At 43.4% G+C, this 13,148-nt stretch overlaps 1 protein-coding gene across 1 annotated transcript in view; it reads right to left on the bottom strand.

The window, feature by feature from the left end:
* Positions 1-1,463: 1,463 nt before the first annotated feature.
* The window catches only part of robo2 (roundabout, axon guidance receptor, homolog 2 (Drosophila)), a 146,516-nt gene continuing 134,831 nt past the window's right edge, over positions 1,464-13,148 (bottom strand). The window contains exons 24-28 of the mRNA XM_008276643.1: positions 12,020-12,234; positions 7,896-8,078; positions 7,234-7,392; positions 4,994-5,188; positions 1,464-4,571 (exon numbers count right to left, since the gene is read on the bottom strand). Of these exons, the coding sequence (XP_008274865.1) occupies positions 4,570-4,571; positions 4,994-5,188; positions 7,234-7,392; positions 7,896-8,078; positions 12,020-12,234 (754 nt within the window). The 3' untranslated portion in view covers positions 1,464-4,569. The remainder of the gene's footprint in view (positions 4,572-4,993; positions 5,189-7,233; positions 7,393-7,895; positions 8,079-12,019; positions 12,235-13,148) is intronic.

Here is a 13,148-nt window from a genome sequence, read left to right as displayed (position 1 = left end):
AGAACATATGAGGGTACTTCAAGAAGTTCTCAGCCTCATCAGAAAACATCAGAGGAGAAAGATGGTTCTTGTATTACTTTTCAATATAGTCTTCTTTAATTTCAACACACTTGTTTCACCTTCGCATATTGAGCTTCCAGATACTCCTCAACACCTTGGATGACTTCATCATTACTCTGAAAATGGCAACTGGAATTTCAGTTTGGAAACTGAAGACAGTGCAGGTTGGGAGAGTCAGGTTCATTGAGCAACAGCTGAAAACCGCATTTGGCTGCTTCTGCCACCTGCACTGTGGACAGACGCAATGACCTGCAGCAACAGCAGCAACAGCAGCCAGCTCTTTCATCTTTCCCTCAAACATTTGAGTTTTTGTGGACAGTGATATATAGTACACAGTTATGTCCCAAGATGGGAGTTACGCCTCTTGTTCCTGGATGAGGCTGAGAACATTTGTGTAAACTTGTGATTTATCATTTTCAGAGCTCAAATGGTTCAAATTTACATGCAGCCTCTGCAGAAACCTGAGATCCACAGCTTCTCACCATTCTTCCCATAGAGGACATTCATGGTGTCCCACAATATCTTCAGGACTTCATGTGTGTGCAGGTTTGTGCTATAAACACTTGCAAACAATGAGGTTCAGGTAAACAGAGTCCAAACCACACACTCAGCAGCTCCATGTCGTCCACCAACATGCTGCTTCATACATGATACGTCGAAAAACCACAACAGAACTGATTACTCAACCAAATACTTAGACGCTTCATTGCTCACTTGTAAATGTAGGAATCAGTGACCCACGAGTGCAGCTGTAACCGAGTATAAGTGTGTAATGTAAGCTGCCACCACAGCATCAGTCCTCCTACATACATGGAAACACTGATCCTATGGTTTATGGAGTATGTTTAGGTAGAGAGAAGATTCGATACAGGACGAGCTCTCGCAGGCTTGTTTATACTTGCACATTAATGCAGATGCAGATGCTGTTCCCGGTTTTATACATCCAATTTTTCACCACTTCTTTCACAAGTTATTTTAGCCCGAGCTCTCTGTAAGAGAGCTTGAAAGAAGCAGCCTGTCTCAGTGATTTAGGAGATTTGGATTTGTGTTTGAAGCTGCTCCTCTGGAAGGATCAAGGCAGGGATTGGTTTGACATAAAACGCACAGCTGAGTCAGGAACTCCTTCAAACACACACACAGTGGGCCAAACATCTTCAAGGCACACACACACAGCCAAAAGTAACTACACACACGTTGTTGCTGAGTCAAACGCAATCGAGATACGAGAAGGAGCATGTTGTGAAGAAACGGCTAAAGTTGCATTTTTAATGTTGTAGCCACATTATAAGCAGCCTTGAAATGCTGAAATACAAATAAGGACATTTCAGCGTGTATTTTCAGTATTTTGCGCTCAATTTAAAACTCCAGTCCGTCTATCAAAGACAAACAGAATGTAAGTCGTATTACATTTTTCAAAAATATTTTATTTGATATTGATCCAGGTACAAGGAAATAAAAGAACATGGATTTATCTTACAGGACATGGGAATGAGACTGTAAAAGTTTATTTTCTTGATCCACTCTCTTCTTGGACAAGGACATGCAAGTGAATACAGAAGGTGGTTTACAGAAAAAAAAAGGAGAATGTACTGTACTGTAGAAATGGCATTGGATCGGGGTGTCACCTCACCCCGGACTGTACAGAAAGACTTCACCCAACAACTTTCTCTTTTTGTCATTTTTAATCCTCTTTTATAGCAAAAAGGCAACACACAGATAGGCTACAAAGAACCAACAATATTGAGAAAATGAACAAAAGAGAGGGAAAGCACTTTCATCCTTCCAAAAAGACGTTTTCTCTATTGTCTTGACAAGCAAATTGTGAGCATTTTTACTCGTTGTGTTGAAAAGGTTTTACGTTTCTTTAGTTTTGACATGAGAAGAGCAGTGCAGTGAACATGCAAGACGAAGAGTGACTCGGACGACTACTGACCCGGCACTTCACCGTGCTGTGAGCACAGCGAGCCTATCATCTCCTTATGGCCTCTCTGCTCGGCTCTGACACCAAACTTTACAAGGAACAAAAAACCACATTTTATATCTCACGAATCTTTATGCATATTTCACAATATACTTTTATTATCATTTTAATAAATACAAAACGACACTGTGATTTAAAAGAAAACAATGAGTATTAAAGAGACACTAAAACGCATTAGACATTAGAAATATCAATCTTAATTTGGTATGTTCTTTTACTGACATCTTGTCTTAAGGTGGATGAACCAGCACATTATATTCAGAATCAAAAATCCACAGCAGAAAAGAAAAAGAGGGGACGACAGAATCGGACATGAGAGGGATAATTTTGTCAATGAAAATGGAATGGCATAATCAAGTGGAGATGCGTATGGATATATACACATATATACACACACATAAACACCACCAGAATGTAAAATAACCTGAGATACTCTTTGCACCTCATTTCCAGAACACTGGCCACTGGGTGGATGGTTAAAAAAATGACGATGGCATGACGACAACAGTACAACAGCATCTGATGGCCTTTAGTTTCCCACCCCCCCTTTTTATCAACATTAGCAGTACAAAAAAGGACAAAACAAACAGTCATTGAACCACAAAAATCCTGAACATTAATATTGAAAACATTGTTGTAAGCAGCGTTTTGGAGTCCATAAAAGGCATACAAAGAAACAAGCTTCTCATTTAAAAAAAGGACAACCGATAAAAACAGCGTCTGAAAGGACAAAAATTGAGAATCAGAGGCTGAGAAGTCGAAAGCGGCAGATGATAAGTGTGTGTGTGTGTGTTTTGTGGCAGTCAGGCAGATAAGAGATAAGAAAGTGTTCTGCTCCACACTGTGGCTGTAGACATGGAGGCAGTGGGACCTGCTAGTTAATATACAAGGCCTTTCTCCGATATCACTCTGACTCAAAGCTACATTGTAAATCGTACACACGTCGTTCTTTTTTTCTTTTTTTTTTTCCCTAAAAGTTACTGACTCGAGACTGTGCTGATCGTAGCGTATTGGTAACTGAGGCACCAACCTTTACAGCAACAACGGCTTCAATAGATCGCCTAATTTAACAGCACTTAGCTGGAACCCACGGGTCACTGGGTTTTCTTGGATGTACCACAGATAATCTAACAAACATAAAACAGTAAGTGCTCTAAAAAGCAAACAATATCAAAAATGGTTGGAACTAAAAAAAAATAAAAATAATAATAATCATAAAAGATGTAAACAAATTAAGTTGCTCCACTGATATTTTAGGTAGGTTTCGGAGTATCATTACCACTAATCACAGCAAATACTCCTTTGTTTGTGTTTTCTACCTATTAAGGCCTTGGAAGAATCACAAATCTGCCTCTGTAAGTGCTATGACTGGACTGCAGCATGCAGACAGATTTTACCGACTCCTCCTCGCTTTTGACTGGTTTTATTGTGAGTGTGCTAAAAGAGGAGCGTAAACTCAGTGTAGTAAAATTATTTAGACAGTAAATCATAAAAAAAAAAACCTAACTTGAAATGCTTGGAGGCCCTTGTATAAAATGAAGAAAATGCACTCCCTCACTCCCTTTCTGAAAACAAGACAATGCCTGGAGTTGCTCAAAAACACTTTAACTGTTTCTGACACCAAACTATTATTGTAGGAGAGTTAATTAGGAATTAAATAATCAACTCGTTCACCTGCAATAATCCTCTGTCTGATTCCTCCGGCCTCGTATCTGCCCTTCACACCCTCGGGAACCTTGCATGCCTGCCACCCAATTTGTCTCGACTACGGAAATGGGCGCCTTGTTTGTTGCCGTCTGTGAGCAAAGCATTACTCTTTAATATCTCTCTGTACATTAGTATATAATTTTCTTCTCTTTACTTTACAGTACAGAAACTCCTCTTCACATATTCTTCCGGTTCTTCATGTCAGCAGGAGCTATGTTTTTGTGCTTATCACCAAAAATTGCAGTGCAAAAACAATAATTAATAATAATAATGATAATAATTAATGGTAACTATCAACAAACAATGGATTATAAAACAATTATTTTTATGGCACAACAGCCACTCAATTCACATATAATACAAATAACCAGATAAAACCCAACTGTTCCTGTATATGGAAATAAAAAGCTCAAACTGAATTAGGCTTGCATAGCAATGCAACAACAAGGTAAAGAATATATTTACAGGAAACAAAATTCCCTTTTCCCCAAGGGCAGTTACCAGAAAATTTGTTCTCATATAGATGTTTTCGTTTTTTTTTTTTACTTGCGTTTTTCTAACAAAAAGAAAATTACAGTAAGGTAGGAGGTGGAAAATATTTTCTTGAGGACGAAAACATAGTGAGATGTACAGTATGTCTGTGTCTATACATCACATTTACAGTTCTGTGACACTGCTTTTCTCTGCGGTTCTCCTTTGCTGCGCTCCTTTCCTCTCAGAGAACAACACAGGTAAGGACAAAGTTCATTGCCCCAACAAGGAGGGCGTTATTCTTCCAAGGACGGGCCCGGTTTTCTCCAGTTCACACCCCAGGCAGATCACTCTGTGAGAAGCAGAGGTAATAAAGGAATTTGTGAGGGTCGTAAATGAAAAAGCCAGTTCAAAACTTGACAATGACACTTTATTTAAAGATGTGTTTTTGTTGCTGTTTTGGCCAGCCGGTCATCTGTTTAGCTGACAGCTGGTTTAAACAACGACCACCACACCACAAAAACGTAGCTATCACCACCTTTTAATGTACCTGTTGATTCCATATACATATTAAAAATTGTGAAAATTGTGGCGGTATAGCTACACAAATTCTTTAAGTGTCCACACAAAGACTGGAGGATGGGTAAACTGTTGTTTGGCAAGAAACATCTATGGTAATTTTATAGTCAGAATTATTGGACTATAAAATCCGACTTTTTTCACTCTGTGTGCCATAAATCATAAAACCTTCCTGTAAAACACTGAAATACTCACATAACTCTCCTGAGTACTGTCCTTGTCCATTGGTCCCCAGGAATTCAGCGTGCTCTGTGGCGGTCCACTGCTGCGGTTGTCGTGGACCCTCGTTCTTGCGTGGCCCTGTCGAGCCCTTGGAGGAGGCTGTGCCGGAGGAGCTGTGGCCACCAGGAGAGGGGAACGATGGTTTACTGTACGGCACGCACCCTTCCTCTGAAAAAACACACGCACGACTTTAAGTTTGGAAAGCAGACACGTGACTTTCATTATTGCAGTGACACACATCTAACATCTGATGCATGGAGACAAAGAGCACTTTGCAAACCCCTCCTCATCCTGACATCTGCAGAGTGGTGGTGCCAACAAGCAATGCCAGGGCGTGCCACAGAGAGGACTCTCAGCCTCACACATGGCCTTGCAGCTACCAGCCTTATGGGGGGCGTAAATACAATAACAGAGGGACCACTGGCTGCTGTGGCACCCCCTGCTGCAGGGCAGCATAACATTGACCCTCAGCAGTCTCCGTCATTGCGTGAAATCTCATCAAACCGCTCCCCACTGCTCCGCTAATGACTGTAATAGAGCCTGCCCCGACCTCAGCGGATTCTACTGTGAATCAGTCAGCGCTCTGACACATATGGGAATTCACCTACAGGGTTTTTTGTAACGATGCTGATTGTGGCACCTGTCTTTGTCTCACAGCCTCAGATTAACTGTCTGAGAAAGTCCTGGCACAAAGAGGCCAGGGAGCGCAGCATGGTGAGCTCTAACGGTCACAAACACACATGCACGCGAGCACAGACACACAGATGGGGTGTAGAGTGGCTGCTGTTTGTGTGAGAAGAGAAAGCTGCAGCGATTAGAGTGCATTTCAGTTGCCGGGGCCTCCTGCCTTACTTGGAGCGGAGCAGACCAATACTGGCAACAGTTACAGGGGCAATGGGGAGGCTGAGGGAGGGCTGAGGGGGGCATTCTGGAAACCAGAGCAAGTGGCAGACGGTGCAATCTGTTCATGGGAGCCCAGTCTCAGAGCAGCATGAAAGCTAACTTCAACACGAGAACTTCGAGAAAAATCCCCCCCCCACCCGCCAAGGCCCAGCAGCACCTTAACTCCTATGTCCTTGCTGTTTTCTAGTGCGATGCAACAATGAATTATCTCTTTAATAAACTAAACACATCAGTCAGGAACAAGAAATGTCCCACTTCACATCTGATTTCACTTGCTCAAAATATGTAGCCTGGATGTTTTATTTCTTTTGTGATGAATCATTGGATATAAGTCTGATTATTTTTTACAGATATTTTTGATTTATTACACCTACCTTGGTTTGTCCTACATGCTTAGAAGTAATTAAGGTGAGTGCTTATGCAGTCTGGAGTGCATAATCCTCAAAAATGTGTTTGGCTTCCCTGAACCTTTTGTAAACACACTAGCAACATGGCTCTGATGGTAATGTGAGTCCTTCCATGCATTTCTCTGTTCCAACATTTGGTATAGATTACATTGTCTTGACAACCTTTGGATGGATTACCAAACAATGAATTAAATAAAATTGGCGATGACTTATCGTCCTCCATCTCGAGCATTTCCAGATTTCCACTTCTCTAATACTTCAGTTCATGAAAACATGCACAGTACTGCAGTAACCTCAGCTGACTTTCAGCCTAATGCTGAAATAGTGCAAGAACTGCAGTTGTTGACGTGTTCATTCTGTAATCAGTGCAATTGTAAGCACGGTAACTCACATGTTAGCAGTGCAGCTTTGCCGGACTGTTTACATGGCTGCAGACTTTAGTTTTGTTTCATGCGTACCTGTTTTGTGTCCCCGGCGCGCGTCATCGGCTCGGTCCATGGAGCCCAGCCTCTCTTGAGCCTGGCGATGATGATCCAGAGAGGTGCGCGTCTGCCTGTCGATGGAGCTCTTCATGTCGTCCGGCCCACACAGGGGTCCTGACATAGGCGGGCGCTCCAGAGAAGAAGCCTTCCTATCTGTGGGGGGGACCATGCTGCTTACGCTGCGGGCCCCCTGGATACGGCCCTGCCCCTGACAGGGAGGAGGCTCAGGGGGAGGAGGTAGGTCTGAGACGAGAGAAACCCAAAATCAATCAACTGGATGCAGAAAGTGCTTTGAAAATGTAATGCTGTGCAAACTGGACATTCATATTCATATATCTCATTTTCTTTAAATCAACAAACACATGTTTGAGGAAACTTTTATCTTAAACTCTTAAAACTGTGTCCTCAGTTGCTTCCTCACCATCTGCACCAGCGTCTCTCCGGTGGGGTGTTGTGCCCTGACTTCGGGGTTTGCGTGTGGGTCTGGTGGCCCTCTGGTGGCCCAAACTGTGTGTGCCGACTGTGCTGCCATCTGTTGAAAATGGACTGCTGGGCCGGGGCCTGTGGGACAAGCCTTTACCTGTAGGAGGGAAACAGGACCACAAGCCAGCTGGTTAATAAAGACATAAAAGGGCCAACACAGAGCCAGACAGTGAAGCTGAGACTGCCATTGAGAAAAATATAGGTAATCAATCAAGATCCAAAAACCTATTAGAAAACAAAGGGAAAGGTTGTCATTAGAAGGGAAAAGCACCCTGGTAGAAGTCTGTAAAAGGTTGCAAGTGTAAAATATCACCCAATTATTACATGATTAACCCAAGAAAGCTGGAGTGCAACGGCAAAAGAGTTACAGAGGAGCTGAGTAAAAGTTACGGATAAAGAGACGTCCACGGTGTAGCCATGTACAACAGGTACCATGCACAACCTGGGCAGAGCAGCCACAAGCAGCAGCGAGGAAACTGCAAGACAGCAAACGTCAGCCAAAGGATGGCAGAAGGAACATTTAGAGCAGAAAGGAGCAAATCATCTGCCACTGGCGGAAGTTCCAGTCCAGCGGTGGGTGTCTGGTCCCCACACACCAACCTCTCTTGCTGAGGCTTGTGCCCTCAAGGCGGTAGCCTGCTTTGTCTGCAGCGGCCACCAGGGCCTGAGCAAAGCTGCAGTGGGTAAAGATGGAGCCGTCGGACGAACTGCCCAGACTGGACCTATGGCTGGAGAAATTACGGTCATCCTCCGAGGCTGAGCCCCACCCATTCACCATGGACCCTGTGGAACACCACAGCGTTCAGCAAATGCACATGTTTGTGAAATGATTTTTTTCTCGAAACACTCAAATTCAACCACATCCTGTTCATACTTTTGAGCTCAGTGGCTATAACCTTTATGGATATATGATCTGACATTATGAACATCTGCGCCGAGATTTTGTATTAAGATGGATGGAGGTATCGAGTGATCTTATAAAAAGGAGGTAATATTAATGTCCTACACTTAAATGATTTCGTATTTGCCGCAGGGCATTTCTGTTCTTGCAGGTGAGTGCTTTTGTGTAGTCATTCTGTTCTGGCCTGCCCTCTTTCATCTATTACAAACACATAAACTGCACACACACACACACACACACAAAAATGCACACAAACACACAGGAATGTACACAGTGGAACAGCAGGACTGTCATCAACTGATTTTGCTCTTCTTTTGATAAAGAACAATGAGCGCACCTGTGCAGAGCAGAGTTAGCTACAAAACTGCCTCAGGTGACATCTCACAAAACAGTGTATTGAATCAAACACCTGGTGGTATGCACATACACTTTCTTATGATTATTATTCCTGTTTAAAAATACACAGCCACCACTGTCTAAAAAGCTGCAATAACTTTCAGAAAAAACAAACAGAATACAAATTCGAGGCATCTCACTTATGGCTAGTGTAGTTTTAAACACATCTATTCATGTAGCATGTTACTTTACAGCTGTAAAGACGGTGAAATGATAACAGATTTATTTAATATCCTGCTTAACATGATACGAACGCCGAAACATAATTGAGTATTTGACAGGAGTGCACACACGAGAACGATGTGTATGTATTGTTCGACGTTTGGCTTCTACGCTACTGTATTTCTTTATGCTTTGATTTTTTCCCTTCACATAAAATGCTATCCCAGCACTTTAAATATAAAAGTATCCGTCTGCCAATAAAAATATGCCACTTTGGCAGGCAAAAACACGGAGAACAGTCGGCTAATGTGACAGCTTTCAGTGGGACTGGTTTGGCAGACTTTGCTAAAGTGGCATGAACCCAAGCGCTCGGCTCACACACTCTATCTCTCGCTCACACCGAGTGATGTGATTGAACAGACTGGCGTAACAGAGAAGTGGGGAGGTGTGAGGGTAAAGGTTGTTGAGAGAGCGATGGGGACAAAAAGTTAGCAGCAGGATTTATTAAAAGGTCACTGTGATACAAAAAGGTGGCACAATCCGGGCCAGGGCGGCTGCAGATTGAGATGCAAATGAACCCGCGCACAAATCAGATGCAGAGTTTGGAATATCAAGTTGGCGCTTCCCTTTGCAGTACAATAGGACACATTTAAAATTGGACATGAAACTTGGTAATACGGCGGTGGTTTATTTATCCAGACATGCTGGGAAATCCCCTTCAAAGAGTTTTCCAACTTCCCCATCTGTGAGTTTCTCCGTCTTTTTCGTCTCTAAGAGAGGCGGTTACTTAGTCACTGGATGTGACTACAGGGAATTGCACCTTCTACAGCAGAAGTTGCAACAGCTTTTCACTCCTATTGCAGGAAAATTCTCTCAGATTAATGGAAACTTGTATAAAATATAGGCTTGCATAAGGTAGAGTACCCCCCTTACACAACCCATTTTTACAGCGCTAACTGAAATCCAAGGCAGTAACTACTTTCGAGCCCTCCATCTTTCCTGGCTATTTTCTTTGAAATTCTTTTCTAAGAGTTTTTCTGTAAGAAAGAAAGACAGCAATTCCACTGGGTCCAATCCTCCCACAAAGAATAGAGCAGATAATGAAGTATAGGCAGTGCCAGCCAAAGCACTGAAGCTTCCAAGTCCTCCGGCTCAGCAAAGGAACACTGCCTCAGCAAATCACATCACAGAATGACTTTTCAGTTGCACTAACTGCCACTTTCTACTGCAGAACCTCTGGAGCACTTCTATTCTCAGAAACAGCAGTCCAATCAAACTGTGATCATTGTAACATAATTTGATAAAAATTCAATCTACTTTTCTTGTTGCCCTAGAAATATAATTCCTTTGTGCCGTGGCTCCAGACCAAGGTTTGCACTACGCAACTCTCATTTTTATCATGTCTTGAACCAGAGCAATGGGCCAAACCATGTTCTCTAAAAAACACTGGCGGACACCTCCCATGCTCCACGCACTGATAGAGCACGGCCAGTAAACGCTGGAAGGTTGGGGGGCAGTAAAACCCAGGCTAGGTCCCTCCTGCCACTAAAACTGATTTATACTGAAGGAAACCCTAATCTGCATGTCGTTAAGTGGGAAAATCATTCCCCCTGACGAGCGGGCGTCTCTACCTGCCGTCAGGAGACGTGACCCTGCTCCTCACAAAACTGGCAAGGCTTTATGGGAGAGTAATCGCCCAGAACAGCCAAGCTTTCAGCTCATTGTAGGCGTAACAGCCTCACTGCTACCACATCTCAGCTTTGTACGATTTATACAAAGCCAAGTAATACCGAGTAATACCTATGTGTTCACTTCATCTCTCTGGCTCAAGCACGAAATGGCACTGCAATACCCACCACAACATGAGGACTTACATTTATCAGCTAAAAATATGTTGCATTAACTCGGAGCATAGAATAACGCAGTGGAAAGCCTGTGCAGACAATCTGCTGCTGAAAAATGGCCCCCGAGGAGAAGGCTGTTTTTTTTTTTTCGGGGACATCACTGAAAATGTTTGATTTACTGCTCTTTGGTGTAACATTATGAAAACCGACCTATTTCCATATTATTAAAACAATGACAAATCTATCAAGCGGCGCTTGACAGGAATCTCGCTCCTTCCCTCCCCTATTTGTATAGCCCCAAAATGGTGGGAACAATAAATCTCGGCGGTTTCCACTATCTTCCCTCTCTTCCTCCCACTAACCCTGGAGCTGGGACCATGTCTGTGTTGTCAAACGATGGGGTGAGAGGCAGACTTGCAGAGAGATAAAAAGAAATAGTGCTGTCTTCAGAGTAATACAGTGGAGGAGAGATGCAGTAGATTAGGGCCCAGTTGCTGCTTTATATTCCTCTAAATACATCAGCAGCAGCATGTGTCAGCGCTACCAAAACCACTGTTCCATCATCCCATGGAAAACTACTCTTTAAGGCTGCCTCTGACAGAAGCAGCACTGTCAGTCCTCTTGCTCTCATGCTTTCTCTCTCGACTGCCTCGGCTCCTCCTATTTTCGACACTTTCCTCATTTCTTTCCACCCCTGAATGTACCAGTATGGATTTTTATTTCTCAGCATTCACAGAAAAAGACACAACACCAGCATTTTTCTATTAAGCCCGTTCTAAAACGTCACACATTTTTCACTGAGATTTTTCTTCAGCTCTGTCCTCCAGATTGCAGACGGATGCTGAAGCCTGGTCAGTATGAGAGCAGCAGTCCAGAACCCAGCCCTGCCGCTGCAATGTCATAACCTTCATATGTCCCCCCCTAACAGACGGCTGTAAAAGTTTTCAGTGAGTTGTAAAAATGGAAATGGTGCCTCTAGTCTGAAATAGAATATGCCGCACGTGAAATTTATTTCAAATCTCCTCAGGAAGATATGGGTGGCGCTGGCTCTGGAGCTGTGTGCGAGTTAAATCACAGTCATTCTCCCCTGCCTCTCCCTCCTCTTAATTTCCCTCTCACTATCCTGTTTAAAATTCATGGACTTTCTTATCTCTTTTTCGGAAATGATAATTAGAATTCCCCAGAGTCGGCCAAAAGTGCTTTAAAAAACTTGATTGAGGGGCACTCGGCATGTTCACAGAAAAATTAACACATAGCAAACTCGCGGAGGACGTGTCGCGATTTACTGTAAAACAAGACGTAATGACAATGTGGGACATGAATACATTTTCACCGGCGATTAGAACAAAATAAAATGAATAAAAAACAAAATTATGTTTAACAAAGAAGCACCTGAGCCCGCTGGGAATCAGCCACCTCACCTGTTAAAGAGCTGTCCAGGTTGTCCATGCTAGACCCTGGTGTGTGCTCAATACCGCGGGGATGCCTGGCTCCGTAGCCTTCATCCTCCTCCTCATCATCCTCCTCCTCCTCATCATCAGGCAGGTCAGTCTCCAGGTCGGAAACCATTGTGCTCGACACGTAGCCCACTGGAGGAGCTGGAGCCTGAGGAGGAAGGGAGCCTCCCTGCATGTGCCTGACAAGAAAAAAAAAAAAGACAGTATATTAGCCTATATGAGGGGTTGTTGAGTGGTGATGAATGCAGAGAGAATAAAGAGAATATTCAACGCTTTCTGTGACGGGGGATGGTGGAAAAAAAAAACACAGATGTATGTGGAAGTGTAGAGCTAATCTTCGAGACCTGTGTCATGTGAGCTGCTGAATAAATCCGGACAATTCGACTAATTCTACAGTGCCGCTTGTATGCTAACACAATGACCTGCTAATTGCTGCTGTAGATGGTACAAAGGCGAGCTCTCCAGGCCTGTCGACACATGGCTGTCACCTCGGTGGCAGCCTGCTCTGCTGACAGCCGCGTTTGTTAGAGGAGTGCAAAGTCTTTGACGCGGTTTGCAGTGGGAATTGGTTGTAATTACTGGCCCACTGGTGTTGTCAGAGATGCTCTCTAACCAACATAGTCATTACTGGGTAACATGACATCTCCTTCCTGACAAGGCTTCCCTGCACCCCCCCCACCACCACCAACACCACCACCATCACCACCACCACCCACTTCACTGTTATGAATGAATGCCAGTCTCTCATTCTCTCTGCGTTTGCTGACAGAATGAAGCATGGCCTTCATCTGACTTGCATGAGCACAACAACAATGGAATGTGCCGCATGTGTGGGGGAGTAAACAACCATGGGTAAGAAATTGTGTCTCTTAGAGTGAGCAAAATACAGTAGTCGCCTAAGTGGTAGCATGGGCCCATTAAAATGGAATGATTAATGGGTTTATCTCCACTGCACACACAGATGACATGAGGAATACTGCAGGACCAAAATAAATCCTGGCAGCAATAAACAGGAACAGAATGTACAGTAAGCATTTTAAAATGACAACAATGCATATATTATCAACTGAAACAGTATATCTGTCATCACAGA

Source organism: Stegastes partitus, unplaced genomic scaffold, assembly GCF_000690725.1.
Source record: "Stegastes partitus isolate 25-593 unplaced genomic scaffold, Stegastes_partitus-1.0.2 Scaffold78, whole genome shotgun sequence".
NCBI lineage: Eukaryota > Metazoa > Chordata > Actinopteri > Pomacentridae > Stegastes > Stegastes partitus.
The sequence above is the reverse complement of the archived record's forward strand: the minus strand, read 5'-3'. Positions and strand labels throughout refer to the sequence as shown.